Source organism: Leptonychotes weddellii, chromosome 2 (assembly GCF_054177405.1).
Source record: "Leptonychotes weddellii isolate Sample4059 chromosome 2, ASM5417740v2, whole genome shotgun sequence".
In the NCBI taxonomy this organism is placed as follows: Eukaryota; Metazoa; Chordata; class Mammalia; order Carnivora; family Phocidae; genus Leptonychotes; species Leptonychotes weddellii.
In genome coordinates, this window is record NC_138370.1 from 50,099,842 (window position 1) to 50,117,849 (window position 18,008).

Below are 18,008 nucleotides of genomic sequence, written 5' to 3' on the forward strand. Positions count from 1 at the left end.
CCTTCCAGTTCCATCCACGTTGATGCAAATGGTGGGTGTTCATCCTTTCTGATGGCTGAGTAATAGTCCATTGTATATATGAACCACATCTTCTTTATCCATTTATCTGTTGAAGGGCATCTTGGCTCCTTCCATAGTTTGGCTATTGTGGACATTGCTACTGTGAACATTGTGGTGCAGGTGCCCCTTCTTTTCACTACATCTGTATCTTTGGGGTAAATACCTAATAGTGCAATTGCTGGGTCGTAGGGTAGCTCTATTTTTAACATCTTGAGGAATCTCCATACTGTTTTCTAGAGTGACTGTACCAGCTTGCATTCCCACCAGCAGTGTAAGAGAGTTTCTTAGCAACTTTCAAATATGCATCACCATGCTGTATATTACATCCCAGGACTTATTTATTTTATAACTGGAACTGTGTACCTTTTGACCACCTTCACTATTTTGCTTCCCCCCAGCCCCTGCCACTAGTTTTGGTTTTATTTTTTAAATTCCATAAGATCATACAGTATTTGCCTTTATCAGTCTGCTTATTTCACTTAGTATAATGCCATCAATATCCATCTGTGTTGTTACAGATGGCAAGTTTTCCTTTTTTATGGCTGAATAATATTCCATTGTGATATATACCACATTTTCTTTATCCATTCATCCATTAGTGCACACTTAGGTTGCTTCCAAGTCTTGACTATTATAAATAATGCTGCAAGAAACGTAGGGGTCGGGGCGCCTGGGTGGCTCAGTTGTTAAATGTCTGCCTTAGGCTCAGGTCATGATCCCAGGGTCCTGGGATCAAGCCCCGCATCGGGCTCCCTGCTCAGGGGGAAGCCTGCTTCTCCCTCTCCCACTCCCCCTGCTTGTGTTCCCTCTCTCGCTGTCTCTCTCTCTGTCAAATAAATAAATAAAAATCTTTAAAAAAAAAAAAAAAAAAAAAAAGAAATGTAGGGGTGCATATACCTTTTTGAATTAGTGTTTTCATTTCCTTTGGATAAGTATCCAGAAGTGGAATTGCTGGATCATATGATAGTTCTGTTTTTATTTTTTTGAGGAACCTCCATACTATTTTCTATAACATCTGCATCTGTTTACATTCCCACCAGCTGCACAAGTGTTCCCTTTTCTCCACATCCTTACCAACCTTGTTATTTCTACTCTTTTTGGTAATAGCCATTCTGACTGTATGAGGTGGTATCTCATTGTGATTTTTTAAAAAAAATATTTATTTATTTGACAGAAAGAGACAGCGAGAGAGGGAACAAAAGCAGGGGGAGTGGGAGAGGGAGAAGCAGGCCTCCCGCTGAGCAGGGAGCCCGATGTGGGGCTCAGTTCCAGGACCCTGGGATCATGACCTGAGCCGAAGGCAGACGCTTAACAACTGAGCCACCCAGGCACCCCTCATTGTGGTTTTCATTTACATTTCCTTAATGATTAATAATGTTGAGCATCTTTTCGTGTTTTTCTTGGCCATCTGTGTGTCTTCTTTGGAAAAATGTCTTTTCGGATCCTCTGCCCATTTCTTAGTAAGATTTTTTTTTTTTTTTTTTTTTTGCTATTGAGTTGTAGGAGTTCCTTCCTTAAACCCTTTATCAGATACAACATTTGCAAATATTTAATACCATTCAGTGGGTTTGCTTTTTGTTTTGTTGATGGTTTCCTTTGCTGTGAAGAAACTTTTTAATTTGATGTAGTCCCATTTGTTTATTTTTGGTTTTGTTGCCTTTGCTTTTGGTGTTAGTTCCAAAAAATCATCACTAAGATTGATGTCAGGAAGCTTTCTGCTGTGTTTTCTTCTAGGAGTCTTATGGTTTTAGGTCTTATGTGCAAAGCTTATTCCATCTTGAGTTATTTTTTTAATGTATGATCTAAGACAGTGGTCCAATTTCATTCTTTTGCATGTGGCTGGCCAGTTTTCCCAGCACCACTTATTGAAGAGACTGTCCTTTCCTCATTGTATATTCTTGTTACCTTTGCCATAAATTAATTGACCGTATATGTGTGGATTTATTTCTGGGGTCTGAATTCTGTTTCATTGATCTCTGTGTCTGTTTTTATGCCAATGTACTGTTTTGATTACTGTAGCTTTGTAATATGGTTTAAATAAGACCATGACGTATCCTGTTTTGTTCTTCTTTTTCAAGATTGCTTTGGCTATTCATGGTCTTTGTGATTCCATACAAATTTTAGGATTATTTGTTCTATTTCTGTGAAAAATTCCACTGGAATTTGGATGGAGATTGTGTTGATTCTAGACATTGCTTTCCATTTATTTGTGTCTTTTTCATGAAAGTTTCTTTCATCAATGTTTTCATCAATAGTTTTCAGTGGATAATTCTTTCACCTTGGTTAAATTTATTCCTAGGTATTTTATTCTGTTTGATGCAATCATAAATGGGACTGTTTTCTTAATTTCTCTAATATAGTTTATTATTAGTATATAGAGACACAGCTGATCTTGTATATTGATTTTGTATCTTGAAACTTCACTGAATTCATTTATTCTAATAGTTTTATGGTGGAGTCTTTAGGGTTTTGTATATATAGGATTATGTCATCTATATATAGTGATGGTTTTACTTCTTTTCCGTCTTGGATCCTTTTTTTTTCTTGCCTAATTTCTCTGGCTAGGTCTTCTAGTATTATGTTGAATAAAAGTGGTGAGAGTTGGCATCCTTGTCGTATTCTAATCTTAGAGGAAAAGCTTTCAGCTTTTCATCATTGAGTATGAGGTTAGCTATGGGCTTATCATGGATAGCCTTTGTTATGTTGAGGTACATTCCCTCTATACCCACTTTTTTGAGAGTTTTTAAAATCATAAATCAATAATGAATTTTGTTATATGCTTTTTCTGCATCTATTGAGATAATCATATGATTTTTATTCTTCATTTTGTTAATGTGGTATATCACATTGATTTGTGGATGTTAAACTGTCCTTACATCCCTGGAATAAATCCCACTTGATCATGTTGTATAATCCTTTTAATGTATTGTTGAATTTGGTTTGCTATTATTTTGTTGAGGATTTTTGCATCTATGTTCATTAGGAATACAGACCTGTAATTTTCTTTTCTTGTGATGTCCTTGTCTGGTTTTGGTACTGGGTCATGCTGGCCTTGTAAAATGACTTTGGAGATATATTCTCCCCTTCTATTTTTGGAAGAGTTTGAAGAGGATTGGTATTAATTTTTCTTTAAATGTTTGGTAGTATTCACCAGTGAAGCCATTTGGTCCTGCACTTTTGTTTGTTGGGAGGTTTTTGATTACTGATTCAATCTCCTTATTAGTTTTGTTGTGTTTAGATTTCTATTTCTTCTTGATTCATTCTTGGTATGTTTTAGGTTTCTAAGAATATACCTATTTCTTCTAGGTCGTCCAATTTATTAGTATATAATTGTTCATAGTCTCTTCTGATCCTTTGTATTTCTGTGGTATTAGCACTGATGTCTCTCTCCTCTTTCATTTCTTATTTTATTCATTTGAGTCCTCTTGCTTTCCTGGTAAGTCTATTTTGTTTATCTTTTCAAAAAAACCAGCTCTTCTTTTCATTGATCTTTTCTATTGCCTTTTTTTTGGGTCTGTATTTATTTTTGCTCTGCTCTTTGTTATTTCTCTCCTACTAATTTTGGGCTGTTTGTTCTTCTTTTTCTAGTTCCTTGATGTATAAATTAGGTTGTTTGAGATATTTCTTGTTTGTTAATGTAGTCATTTATTGTTATGAATTTCCCTCTTAGAACTGCTTTTGCTGCATTCTGTAAGTTTTGATATATTTCCATTTTCATTCATCAAGGTATTTTTTTATTTTTCTTTTGATTTCCTCTTTGACTCATTGTTCAGTATCATGTTGTTTAATCTCCACATACTTGTGAATTTTCCAGTTTCCTTTTTGTAATTGATTTCTGGTGTCTTACCATTGTGGTCAGAAAAGATGCTTGATATGATTTTAATCTTCTTAAATTTATTAAGACTTGTTTTGTGGCCTAACCTGTGATCTGCTCTGGAAAATGTTCCATGTGTGCTTGAGAATGTGTTCTGTTACTTTTGGATAGAATGTTCTGTATATGTCTTTTAAGTCCATCTGGTCTAATGTATTGTTTAAGGCCACTGTTTCCTCATTTTCTATCTGGATGATTTATCCGTTGATGAAAGTGGGGTATTAAAGTCCTTTGCTATTATTATATTGCTATGTATTTCTCCCTTTAGATCTAATATTTGCTTTTATATTTGCATTAATATTTGCTTTATATCTGTAGGTGCTCCTGTGTTGGGTGCATAAATATTTGCAAATATTATATCCCCTTGTTGGATTGACCCCTTTATTATTTATAATGACCTTTTTTGTCTCATTACTGTCTTAACTAATATCAGAAAAAAAAAGACTTTTATCTACCCCACCTTTCCTTTGGTTGCCATTTTCATGGAATGTCTTTTTCTATCCCTTCACTTTCAGTGTGTGTGTGTTCTTACATCTGAAGTCTCTTGTAGAAGGCATACAGATAGGTCTTGGTTTTTATCTATTCAGCCACTCTGTGTCTTTTATTGGATAATTTAGTCCCTTTTCATTTAAAGTATTTATTGATAAGTATGTACTAATTGTCATTTTGTTAATTTGTTCTGGTTGTTTAGTAGTTCTTTTTCCCTTCTCTTGCCCTTTTCCTTTGTGATTTGATGATTTTCAGTAGTGGTATGTTTAGATTCCTTTAGCTTTTGTGTGTCTACTGTGGGTTTCTGCTTTGTGGGTACCATCAGGCTTACATAAAACAACTTACGTTGATAAGTCTATTTTAAGTTGATAATGACTTAAATTTGCACACATTCTAAAGCTGACTTTTTTACTCTACCACACCCTTTTTATGTTTTTCATGTCACAGTTTATACCTTTTAATCTTGTGTGTCCCTTAACTAATTATTGTTAGTTATTTTATTCCTTTTGTCTTTTAACCTCCATTCTAGCTTTATAAAGCTACCTTTACTATATATTTACCTCTGCCAATGAAATTCATACTTTCGTATGTTTTCCTGCAACTAATTAGTGCCCTTTCTTTTTACCTTAAGAAAGTCCCTTTAACCTTTCTTGTAAGGTTGGTTTAATGGTGACTAACTTTTGTCTGGAAAACTCTTTTATCTCTCCTTCAGTTCTGAATGGTAACTGGGTAGTATAGTTTTGATTGGACTTTTTTTTTTCTTTCAACACTTTGAATATATCATGCCAGTTCCTCTGCAAAGTTTTTGCTGAAAAATCTGCTGATAGTCTTATGGGGCTTCCCTTGTATGTAACAAGTTCTTTTTCTCTTGCTGCCTTTAAGATTTTTTTTCTTTGTCTTTAACTTTTGACACTTTAATTATAATGTGTTTTGGTGTGGGTCTCTTTGAGTTCATCTTTTTTGGAACTCTGTGGGCTTCTTGGATTTGGACATCTGTTTCCCTCCCATTTTCGGCCCTTAGTTCTTGAAATAAATTTTCTGCCTCTTTCTCTTTTTGCCTCTGAGACTCCTATACTGCAAATGTTGATCAGCTTGATGTTGTCTCACGAGTCCCTTAAGCTATCTTCACTCTCTTCATTTTTCTTTTTGCTGCTGTGTCATCTAGTCTTTTTTCCCATCATCTTCTCTAATTTTTTCCCTCTAGTCTGCTGTTGAGCCGCTCTATTGTATTTTTCAGTTCAGTTACTGTGTTCTTCAGCTCTGTGACTTCTCTTTGGTACTGACTTATATTTTCTTTCTCTTTGAAGTTCACACTTTGTTCATTCTTTTCCTGAGCTTGGTGAGCATCTTTATGAATATTATTTTAAACTCTTAATAGGTAAGTTACTTATTTCCATTACAATAAGGTCTTTTTTCTGATGTTTTATCTTGTTCTTTCCTTTAGAATGTACTTCTGTGTTTGTTCATTTTCCTTGACACTCTGTTGGTTTTTATGCTTTGGATAAAATATCCAAATATCCACCTATCCCAGTCTTGAGGGAGTAGCCTTGTGTAGGAGATTAATTTTATTGTCCAATCCAGCCCTAGCTCAAATTTTTGTTATTGTCCAAGCAGCCTACTTCATCTTTAGTGGTTCCTAGTAGTTGAGGCTGTGCCAAGACCTGTCATCGTGCCAAATGGAGAACCTCAGTCGGCACCTAGATTCAGGCTGTTTGGAAGCCAGATTCTTAGCAACATTTAAAGTATGCAAATATTACTTCTTTCAGGGGAAGACCGGGAGGAGGGTGTATCTGCTGCCTCTGCACCAAAACCTGGGGTTATAGCCAGTTAAGAGCTGTTTCTTTGTTTGCTACCATTCTGTTGAGCCCACGAACACAAGCCCTGCTGGCCACCAGGGCCAGGCTGTCAAGGGATGTGCCCGCCGGAAAGAAGCCAGGAAAGCAGGGGTACCAGATGTAGATACAAGCTCCTTTCTTGGACATCCCGGTGAACTGAGGTGGGGCGGAGGGAGAGCTTGAAGATGGTGCGATGCTAGCCTTCCGGGTCTCTGGAAGGGATTGTAGTCAGCCCGGGATTGTAGTCAGCCCCTAGAAGTGTATTTAATGGACAAGCCTCCCCTCAGGGCACAGCTATGAAGACAAGCCAATCGTCCTCTTTCACAGAGAGACCTGGCAATGCCTTTCAGTCTGCTGCCTCTCTGTTGTGTCTTGAGTGGGGGAAAGCTGGTTAAGAACTGTTTCTCCATTACAGCCTTTTCTTTTTTTTTTTTAAAGATTTTATTTAATTGACAGAGACACAGAGCGAGAGAAAGAACACAAGCAGGGGGAGTGGGAGAGGGAGAAGCAGACTCCCCGCTGAGCAGGGAGCCCGATGCGGGGCTCGATCCCAGGACCCTGGGATCATGACCTGAGCCGAAGGCAGCCGCTTAACCAACTGAGCCACCCAGGCGCCCCTCTCCATTACAGTCTTATGGGACTCGTGAACATAAATCCTCTGGTCCCAGAGCCAGGCTGTCAAGGGGTGTCTGCTGGGCAGCACCTGCAAAAACCAGGGCATCGGACATGTGCACAAGCTCCCTTTGGGGAGATAGCAGCAACCTGGAGTGAGGCAGAGGGAGAGTGTGAAGACAGGGACTGGCCCTGGAGGCCTCTGGAGAGGATTCGAGTTCACCCTTAGATGCGTGTTTCATTAGAAGCCTGCCCCTCGGCCTCCAGCTCTAAGGATAAGCAAATAGTCCTCTCTCGCAGAAAGACTGTTTCATTCTGCCCCTGCTCTGCCCTTGGGCAGTAGGTGGTTAAGAACTGCTTCTCTGTTACAGTCCCAGGGGACCTGCCTCCACAAGCCACCCCAGCCAGGCAATCAATGGGCGTCTCCTGGGCGGCAGCTGCAGAAACCAGGGTGCCAGACATTTGCACAAGCTTCTTTCTGGGACATACTGGTGACCCGGAGTGAGGCGGGGGGTGGTGAGCATGGAGAAGGTTGGTACTCACCAGCCTCAGTCTTCGGAGATTATTTCAGTGTACCCCTAGATGTTTGTTAAATTAGGTGTCTACCCTCAGGCTGAAGCTTTAAGATAAGCAAATAGGCTTCTTTCACAGAAAGACTGGTCTCTAGGGTGGGCAACCCCGTGGGAGCCTTTTAAGAACCATTTGTCAGATTGCTACAGCCTTGTGGGCCTTGTGGATGTAAGTCCCATTGGCTTGTGAAGCTAGATGTTTTGGGGGCTTATCTCTCAGGTGCATTCTTAAAAGTTGGGGTGCTCATGTGGGATTCAAATCCTTTGGTCCTGAGGCTGAACCCCGGGGTTTTGAGGTCCCTCCTGATTGTAGGTTTAGAAACTGTTAGGTATGTTGTTGATTTGGTGTGTCTGTGGGAGGAGGTGTGTTCAGGATCCTGTGTCACCATCTTGAACCAGAACCCTCTCTAATTTCATAGATGCCAAGAGAGGGCATATGGTTTGTGGTCACAGAATACTTTCCCCCTGGGGCATCACAGGAACCAACATTATTTACATGCATATAGGCAGAATTCTGAGATGGCTCCCAGGATTCCCACCTCCTGGTGTATACACACCTTCTCTGTTATCCAAACACAAATTTCGGTGTTGCTTTGGAGGGATTTTAATTAGATAAAAAAATCAGGTGATTTTAAGAAAGAGGGGTATTCACTTGGTCTTGACCTAATCAGGTGATCCCTTAGAAGGGCCTGGGCTTCTGACAAGATCAAGGCATGAGAGGGATCCATTCTGAGGAAGATTCTCTTTGTTGGTTTTGAAGATGAAGGGGAGGACATGGCAAGGACTGCAGGTGCCCTGTAGGAGTTGAGAGTGGCCCCTAGCTGACAGATTACATTGAGGCCTCTATCCTACAACTGCAAGGAAATAAATTTTGTCACAACTACTTGAACTTGGAAGTGCTCCAGATGAGATTGTAGTCCAGTGGATGTGCATGCTAATGTTAGCCTTATAAGACTTTGAGCGGAGAACCCAGCCCTTCTGACGTGTAGAACTGTGAGCTAATATTATTTTAAGCTTCTAAGTTTGTACTAATTTATGACAGCAGCAATAGAAAACTAAAACAATGGAATATTTTGCTTCACAAAATTACAGTTATTATTTGTTAAATATTTATTGATGTTAAATCCACATTACACCAGCACAACAATCCAAAAAGTAGTATGATAGTACTTTTTTTATAAATACAACATAAAAGGTGGCAAGTAATGCTACTTAATCCCAAACCCAGCAAATTAGCAAACAGTCACATTCAGAAAAATCTGGCAAGTAAGATATGACATTAAGTCATAATTCTACGATATAGATAGGTCCACGAAAGACTTTGTATTGTATCTTAAATTCCATATTAGCAACGCATATAAGTGTGGTCAAAGAAACTTGCACCACTCTGCAAAGAACATCTGCCACCCAGTGATCAAGCCTATTAATCATTTAAAACTTGGTTGGTTGGTGTTCTTAGAAAGAAGTAGAAAGCTGTACATGTGAAGTAGTAATATGAAATATATGGGGTGGTACACAGATATAAAATTATTTTAAAAAATACTACGTATTGAATTAACTGAGCTAAGACAGTTCAACATTTTTATTATAAATAATGAAAGATATATGTGTTTTGCATAAGGAATACAGTGTTTTCTTTTCATAGCAAAGTACCATTAAAACCTCACGTTTTATAACATAATATCTGGCCAAATTGTTTTTTTTCTCCTTTTTAAAAGTTTATTGGTTCCGACTTAAAACCATCAAGTCTGGTCAGAATCGTGTCAGTCTAGCTGTTGCAAGATCATATGCATTCAAAAATCAGTCTTTGCAGAGATGCCTTTACAAACTATCCGGAACCCAGCACCTTCTTAAGGCAAGGTTGCATGGCAGCACGGAAGTGAACTCATATTTTCCATTCACCGTATCACGGTGCCATTGGAAAAAAAATTATGGCACAAACCTGTTTTTGTCTCAACCAAGTCTCCACTTCCCTCCAGTAGACTAGCTCCTACAGGCAGTTTCTCATTGATGCCAATCTTGCAGTCTCAGTCCATTTTCCACTTGCTCGACACAGCTAACCTCTTCAGCGACTACACAGACTTCAGACACACTGAAACTTCCACAGCACATGTGCTCCAATCTCCCAGCTGACCCTAGATCCCCTGACTTTTGAATGGCAGTGTATTTTCACCTACACTTTAGGTTACTTTTGAGGAAAACCAAAGAAAAGCCTGGCCTTCGCCACGTCTCCTGCCCCTTCTACTTTTATCTAAATGAGTACAAGTGTGCTGGTAGCATTTTCCTTCATTCTTCCTACTCCTTCCAGACCCCTCTTTCCTCTGGATACCATACGCCTTGGTCATTTGGGTGATTTGGATGTCTTCTGTGGAATGGACTGTAATACAGTTTTGCTTTATTCAAAATACTTTATATTATTTATATTTAAATTAGCCTTTTAATATGGTTTGTAAGTAAGCTTCCTACCAAGGTAGCATGAAAACAAAATACTACACATATAGAAAAAGGTGGTTAAGAACTAAGGTATTAACCTTGTTAGATAACTCTCGATACTAATAAAATTTAAGGCAAGTAATTCCTTCCTTGTGATTTAATATAAAACAATTTTGCAAAAACAAGGCATTTACTTGGTTTTGTCATTTCCTCTTCCTTTTCATCCCTATATACTGCACTTGGTTCACTGTAGCTGTCTGAACACACTGCCCACTTAGAATCGTTTTAGTATTATTTGTGGTACATTTGCCTCCTGTTAAGCATTCCACACTGTCATGCCGTGTAGCACCTACAGCTAGTGTTTAAGGCACTTTGGAGACTACAAATTCTGGTTACCTTTGAACAGTTGATTTCCATTAGCATTTTGGCATTTCAGATCGCTTTCATCACAGAAATTCCACAAGTTCTAAGTTGGATGATGAATGTAAATTTTCTGTGCAATGTGTACATTTCTATGAGCATCACCTACTTAAACTCTAAGTTTGGTATATCAAGTAAGAAAAATATTATTTTGGTGTTTATTTCTTATAGTCAAAGGTATGTTTTCCCATTACATAATGTGAAAAAGGAATATGTTGGTCAAGGCAATGGCTGTTTCAGTGTTTGAGCGTTAACAAGAATGTTGGATTACAGGTCCTCACTTTCTACCAAGCCGGCATTCAGTGTCAGGTGAGATGGGCTGGCTTCAGGTTGGAACGCTGCTTTAATGTCTAGTCCCTGGTCTGAAAGTGCTGCGTAGCGACTGGCTGAGGGCCGTACTTTTTTTGGCTTGGTGCTCTGTGGCTGCTGATGCCACTGGGCTACAATAAAAAAGGAAAAAAATAAAAATAAGATTAAAAAAACCCCCAAGATGTCACTGGAAAGCATTTAAATGTTTCAAGTAAATAGAGAATGTCTTATATATATACCAGGCACATGTTCTTTGGCATGTTAGAAATCCTAAAATGTAAGCACAGTTTTGCATTTTCTTTATGTGTTGCAGATTTACTGTCTGTCCAGGGTAGGGGGACTAAAACAGCTAGGTAGTAAAGAAGTGTAGTTTCTTTTAGAGCAAATACTGCAGCACAGGAAATCCTTCAAAACAGTCTCTCAGCTTCCTAATTCTCACCTCTCCCTCTCTTTAAAAAACATCTTCAAAGCACAAAATGTACACATGTCATAATTACAGCAGTTAGGTATTTGAGATGGATGTTTCAGCACTAATCAATTGAAAAGAAGTGGGCAGTTGGGAAGGTTGAGGTCACTCAATACTTGAAGAACCTTACAAAATTATTTCCTATTTAGCAAGAGGTGAAATTGAAATCAGTTCTTAATTTTTTCTGGTGGTTTTTTTTATGTCAATAGATCACATAATGCTACTGTACTAGTCTGTGAATTCAACAGAAAGAAGTTTCTTTAAATTTAAGATGCATGTACACAAATATACATACACAAACACACAAACCTATTGCTGAGCTGCTTAAGGGATATTAAAGAGAAAAGCGCTAAGCCACAGAAAGGATGCATTCCAGGATCAATGGTACACACATTTAGAGTGCATTAAGACACTGTGATAGGATTATAATATAGCAAGAAATGTTAAAAGGCAGTCATTTGCAAAACACAGTAACAAGAAAATGTGAAAAACGTGGTTATGCCTTTGCCTACTGTTAACTCCAAGGGATGCTTGAGTAAGGAAGCCACAACTGACTAGCCAACATAAGAGAAATCAACATGCATATTTTGCTAATAATGCAAAGTTCCTGAATGATACTTGGGTATTTGTTCTCCTGGTGTAGTTCACTATTAATGTTGAGAAACTATAAATAGAAAGAGAAAGAGCAATATGAAATTTGGGGCAAATAAAACACTGCAGCTGTTTATAAGCTTATATAAAAGTAATGTGATTTGCTGCCCAGATGTCTACTTTTTCATGATTTAATGAATAAGTGCAATGAGATGAGATGAAGTGGCACTCACTGTAAACATCCAGCCTGGCAGTACAGGACACAATCCCGGCTTCATTCTTGGCTGACACTGTATACCACCCAGCGTCTTCTTTTGTGGCCCCCTGAATGAGCAGGCAGATGTAGCCATGATTATCCTGGTGCATGCTGGAGAAACGGATAAAGTCATTAGGGTTCTAAATTTTTAAAAAGTGGCTTTGGACATGAAGCATCATTTTTAATTAGATCATTAGAAACAGAATTGTGCAAGTAGTGGATAATAGGGTCATACTTATTCTGGAAAGGCTGCTAGCCCCATTAAAGTTAATGGGAGAGAAGAGGAGACATCAAGAGGTTGAATAAATGTGTGCGCTTAATTTTTAGTGGAGGATCAGCCTTTACAAAACCCACTGAATAATTTCTGTATCACCACTGAAGCAAATGAATTCATCTTTTCTTCTAGATGTAAACACTTAAAAAAAATCACCATGAAATTAAGTTAAAATGTGCTTCATCACATACCATTAGAGCTTCCTTCCAGAGGCTTAATTATACATGAGGGTAAAGAGTGATTTTTGTCCTCAACACCATCAATAGCATGACTCTTACGCAAATTTATGTGCTATATAAAGTGCATCTTTTTATGTATCCTTAGGACCTATTGAACAGAGGTGGACTAAGTCATCGTACGTTCTCACCTCACTCGGTCAGTGCTGTGAGTGAGTGATTCATTTTCTTTCTTCCAAAATATCTGAGGCGGTGGCACTCCTGAAACACGGCATTCCAGTCGCACTGGGTACCCATCAGCAACTCCTGTGTTTTGCAGCTTCTCGATAAACACGGGGGGTTTGTGTGCTTCTTTGGCTAAGGAAACAGCAGATGAATTATCGATCAGATATATATACAAAGATAGCCCTATAAAGAATTCTGAAGCTTTTACAGAAACATTGTTTAAATGGATCTTTTATTTTATGATACCATTTTTCACTTCAGGTGGTAAGATGCTCGTCCTCTCTCCTAAGAAAGGTTCCTGTGCTTCATTCCACTCATTTATTTCGTCAATTAATTCAAGTCTGACAGGCCCACACAGTCCACTGGCCATCTGCCCCACAGAATGCCTGACAGGCTGCGTGACACTCCTAAGTCATTGCTAGCATCTGGGATGGCTTCACTACCAATGATGTCACCAAGCACTCACAGCCTTTACCAACCACTGCCACCTAGTGACTCTGAGGAGAACAAGTATTTCTAGGAATCTGATCCACTCAAATGCCCTCTTTGCTGTCCGAAATGTTTGCTATGGAGATTCTGAAGATTTGTAAGTCTTGGCTTAAGTGAGACATACCATAGGATTTAAAGGAGGAAAAGAGTGGGGGGACATCTTTATCTAAATTTGGCAGCTTTAAATTGTTACTTATAAACTAGGAATGTACATCCTATAAATTACGAATTCCAATTTGTATTCTTTGAAGGAAGCTATAAAAAGATGACTTATTACCCTGAAGGAAGGAAGCCATAAAAGAGACAACTTTGTTACTTAGTCTGAAAAAATCAGAACTATTTGTTAATAACTCTCTGAATATTACTATCTGATGGGAAATTGTTTTCATAGATCTGTGGTGGAAACAATTTCAGAGAAAGAATAAAGTTTGTTTTCTTCTAAGCTACCAATAATGCATTTGAGAATACATGTCTCTATCCACCACCCTCTCCTTTGGAGTGACAGGTATATCAAAGCAAAACAGGGGAGAAACAAACAGGTGAAGAGGATAAAAACTGTACCTGAAAATTTCAAATACCTAAGACTCTCTAAGACTTTGAATGATGTTGAGGGTTATACTTTTATTGTATTTCACATGGTTTCCTGACCCAGGCTATTTCGGAGGAAGTAGGAACAGACCTCAATTAATATTCTTTCTGGATCCCAGTTTTGAGAAGAGCATAAAAGGTGTAAGATGAACCTTAATGTCAAAGCAATCTCCAGTAGAATCACATCCACCATTTTGGAGCACTGCTATGCAGGGTACTGGTGGTAATGTAGAGCTTCATGCAATTTAATCCTTATAAAATGACAGTCCTTAGAAAGACTCTGTCACGCCTTACGGCCCCTATTTTATGTACGAGGGAAGCGAGCTGCAGAGATGTTCTCTATTTGCCAAAGGACGTAGCTGATCCATGACAGCTGGGCTTGGAACTGAGAGCTGATGCCAAAGATGTGAGGCTTCTACTTACAGTGCCCTCTGCCCACCTTTCCCATGCAAGTGCTGACTGAGCACAGACCAAGATGCCTGTGTCTCTTAGACCTTCCTGTCTCACTCCTGAAAGGGCAGACAGGATGCAAGGGAACATGCAACAGCAGAATGCTGAACAGTTTTAGCTGGAGGAGGGATGTTTAGAGGGTTGGATGAAATTGATCCTAGTTGTGTAGGAATATCAAATACCTGATGTAAAATTTGAAAGCATGGTTAACACACAGCATGACAGCCTGGGTATTTCTGACATTTTTGTGTGAAAAATGTCCTGGTACTTTTATTAGAATCATTATCCAGGACTTTAGCCAGGACCTCCTCGACTTTATTCTCACGGCGACTCTATTTCTTGAAAGAGCTCAGTGGCTCACAGTGTGGGGAAGAGCACTCCGAGTCAACAGACTATGTGAGTCTGGCCTCTGGCCCTCAGTTCACTAAATAGGGCCCTGGGAAAGTCACTTACTCTAACTTCCACACCTGTAAAATGAAGAAAATTTGCTCCAATTATCTTTGAGGGTGTTTGTGAGGAGCAGCTGAGATAATGTAAATGAAGCACTTTGCAAACAGGGGTATGAGAAATAAACATTCTTTTTAAAAAGAGAACAGATAACAGACTCTTACTTATGCTCAGCTCCTAAGGATATTATAAACCTTCCTTATCTAAGGGTAAGACTTTATATATTATGTAATTTTACGAAATTTACCTAAAAGTATAATTCATTAAAAAAAAGCAAATCTGAATTTGACCATGACACTGGAGGTAGATGATAATGTTTCAAATTTTTGAATTTTGACACCAGTGCACATTACTTTAAAAAGTGGGTAGAACTTTTGAGCATGAGCAAGTTCTTAAATGTATGAGCAAATTCTTATATATCAAGTTTGGTTCTGGAATCTATGATACCATTGCTCTTTCTCTCTGTATCACTGGAGGGCAACACACACATGAGGAATAGAATGACCCAGAACAGCTGCTAAACTCCCCTCTTGGCCAGGCTAATGGGAGACAGGAAACATAAATAATGACAGCTACACTGAAAAAAATTTATGTCCCTGATTTGCTAATAAGCCTTATGTCCTAATTGGCTATTTTGATGATACAATCTATTTTTTCAGCAGTTTGATTTATTTTCCATATTGGTTAGTAATGCAGGATTACTTACATTTTTGAATCTGATAATTCATTCTGAGAGAAAAATTTCACAGACTTGCTTACCAGCAACCACAAGCTCCAGGCTGAATGAGTTTTGTCCTGCTCGGTTGGTGGCTATACACGTGTAGATGCCGGCATCTCGTGAGGTGACTGGCTCTATGATCAGCGAGTGCACCCCGTTCTCACGCACAAGCATCTTGTGAGCACTGTCGGGGCGTATAGGTTTTCCATCTAGTTGCCAGCTTAGATCTGGGGTTGGTAACCCACTGACCTAAACCAGAAAGGAGCATATAAATTTCTGTAATACTGAAACAAGACGAAATCAGTAACAGCTAGGAAACCACCATGAATTCCTCCTTCGGTAGTACAAGAGATGGCTTTTGGTGTCAGCTCATGTTGCTCTTTTGCTTCAACCTTTCAATGGCTTCCTAAGCAAGCATGGCCTCACTTCTAAACATCTCTTGTAGAGCAACCTAGAGAAAAGTAAAGTGGGGATTTTAAAAATTTCTCTTCTTGTCTTACCTCACCAGGGTCCTAAAGACGACTGGGCTGATGTCAGCACAGGGCTCTGAGCTCTTTGAAAAGGTATCCAAACGCAGTAACAATAGCACATACTCAGCTGGCATGTATACACTATAAAGCTTGTTTTCAAAGGGTTGCCGTAGCTCTGGAGACATCAGTTAATGCATCCATCAGCACACGGAGCTATTACTACTATCTTATAATCCTTGAAACGAAGTAACAAGACCAATAGGAAATTACCCAGAAGCCATCTCTACAAATCAGCATCCCAATGGAAACATAAAATCCTGAGACCAGGACAGTTGTGTTGACCAGAGATCAGATAAAAGTACATTTAATTGCTAATAGCACGTTGTGCTGTGAAGGGTAGGGATGGTTGCCATCTGTCAGCTCTTTATAGTTTTGCCTTTGATTGTGAAAGGGAAGAAAAGCATGGTTAAGGATAGCTTTTTTCTTACTGCCATCCCAAATTTACTAGTGGGAATTGCATACAAAAAGATGTCGGTTGGACTGTAAAGTAATTCTTTTGAAAACCTCACTCTGCCAAATTCCATTCTTGCTGTGTGATATTCATTTATATTACCTACAAGATGCCTCTCTCCATACATGTAACAAAGGTCTAGAGAATTTAAGGGAGAAAAAATAAGGAAACTTTGGAAGACAGCAGTAGTTGGCTTGGCTATTGGGACGGTCTGCCTCTCTGTCCTCCTCTCTGTGTACTGGCTTCCCCCCAGCCCCACATTCACTGCTCTCCCTGCTTGGAGACCCCTAGAGGTGGTATGGAGGAAGAGGGAATGCACACCTCTGGTTGGGCTCCGGGCCTTCCCCAGGTTTGGAAGTAAAGTGGCACTGCTTGTTGCCATCTTGCTCGGTTAGACCCTGAACAAGGCCATGGTGTGTGTAGTAGGAGCATCACTCAGCCCCCCTAATTCACAGTGCATCTATGCCATGGACAGAGTTAATCACATTAAGGCAAAGGGAAAACGCCCGGTTCTTCTACCCCTATTTGAATCCCAGCCCTTCTGGTTGTGTAAAGAAAAGTCCGATTTCAGGAATCTAAGGTCATTGTAAGCAGGTCATAACTTGAACAGAAGCATGCTCTCAGCTGATATGGAAATGGGAGGAGGCAGATGAGCAGATTTGTTACTAGTAGAGTTGGATTAGTTATTTTCCCTTAGCACTTAGTACCAAGTCAAGGGTAGTGAGCATCTGGAATACCTAAAGGGTTTAAAAGGCAGGGGAGTGCTTTTTTGGGGGAAAATCTGTCTGTTGCTTCAGTGATAGGCTTATTTTCATGATTTTTTTTCTTCTTAAAGCTTAAATGTGTTCCCTTCTTGTGTTCCCTCTCTCGCTGTGTCTCTGTCAAATAAATATTGATTTGATTTGACAGAGAGAGACACAGCGAGAGAGGGAACACAAGCAGGGGGAGTGGGAGAGCGAGAAGCAGGCTCCCCGCTGAGCAAGGAACCTGACCTGGGGCTTGATCCCAGGACCCCGGGATCATGACCCAAGCCAAAGGCAGCTGCTTAACCAACTGAGCCACCCAGGCACCCCAAGAGTACTTTTTTTTTTTTTGACAGAGACAGCTAGAGAGGGAACACAAGCAGGGGGAGTGGGAGAGGGAGAAGCAGGCTCCTGGCCGAGCAGGGAGCCTGATGCGGGGTTCGATCCCAGGACCACCTGAGCTGAAGGCAGACGCTTAACGACTGAGCCACCCAGGCGCCCCCCAAGAGTACTTTTTTAAAATACATTTCTATAAACCCAGATTTAATCCTCCAAGTGTCTTATATTTGTGTTCTGCAATCCCAGAGAGAAACAGCAGAGGGAGCTCAAATTTTAAAAACCGTATCCATATTTAAGAACTAACTAAAATTTATGATCAATAAATAATGGGGCAAAAAAACAAAACAAAAAAATTTCACAGCAGTGGTTATTAAACATTTCTGGCCTCAAGCTCCTTTTAGAAATTGAAGAAAGCTATATCATACACATAATTTTGTATGCAATTTCAGAACTCACACCTAATGAAACCTGCCTACCACCCAGAGGCCCTGGGTTAAGCAGCCCTGCTGTGAAATGGGTAAGAGAAGGATGTCACTCTAACTGCTCTTAGAAAGGGGAGGAATGAAAGAGTAGATACATGGCTACAACATTTATATGAAAAAAGAATGAAGATAAATGAATTATTAGGACATGACAGATTTAACACATTTATCACTTCAACAAAATG

General features: G+C 39.4%; 2 protein-coding genes across 10 annotated transcripts in view; one reads left to right on the forward strand and one right to left on the reverse strand.

The window, feature by feature from the left end:
• The window catches only part of CBR4 (carbonyl reductase 4), a 91,459-nt gene that overhangs the window by 58,197 nt on the left and 15,254 nt on the right, over positions 1–18,008 (forward strand). The window contains exon 5 of one of the 2 annotated variants that reach the window (XM_006730124.3): positions 12,510–17,694. The exons of the other annotated variant lie outside the window; for it this stretch is intronic. Coding sequence (XP_006730187.2) covers positions 12,510–12,577 — 68 coding nt within the window. The 3' untranslated portion in view covers positions 12,578–17,694. Of the gene's footprint in view, positions 1–12,509; positions 17,695–18,008 lie in introns of those variants that run through there. 2 annotated transcript variants of the gene reach the window in all.
• PALLD (palladin, cytoskeletal associated protein) overlaps positions 8,523–18,008 on the reverse strand; it is a 403,835-nt gene continuing 394,349 nt past the window's right edge. For 7 of the 8 annotated variants that reach the window (XM_081812919.1, XM_081812912.1, XM_081812914.1 and 4 more), the window contains 4 exons: positions 15,320–15,527; positions 12,553–12,718; positions 11,889–12,022; positions 8,523–10,729 (listed from right to left, as the gene is read on the reverse strand). In XM_081812919.1, the coding sequence (XP_081669045.1) occupies positions 10,557–10,729; positions 11,889–12,022; positions 12,553–12,718; positions 15,320–15,527 (681 nt within the window). In that variant the 3' untranslated portion in view covers positions 8,523–10,556. Of the gene's footprint in view, positions 10,730–11,682; positions 11,729–11,888; positions 12,023–12,552; positions 12,719–15,319; positions 15,528–18,008 lie in introns of all 8 variants that reach the window. The other variant, XM_081812913.1, reaches the window with a different exon arrangement.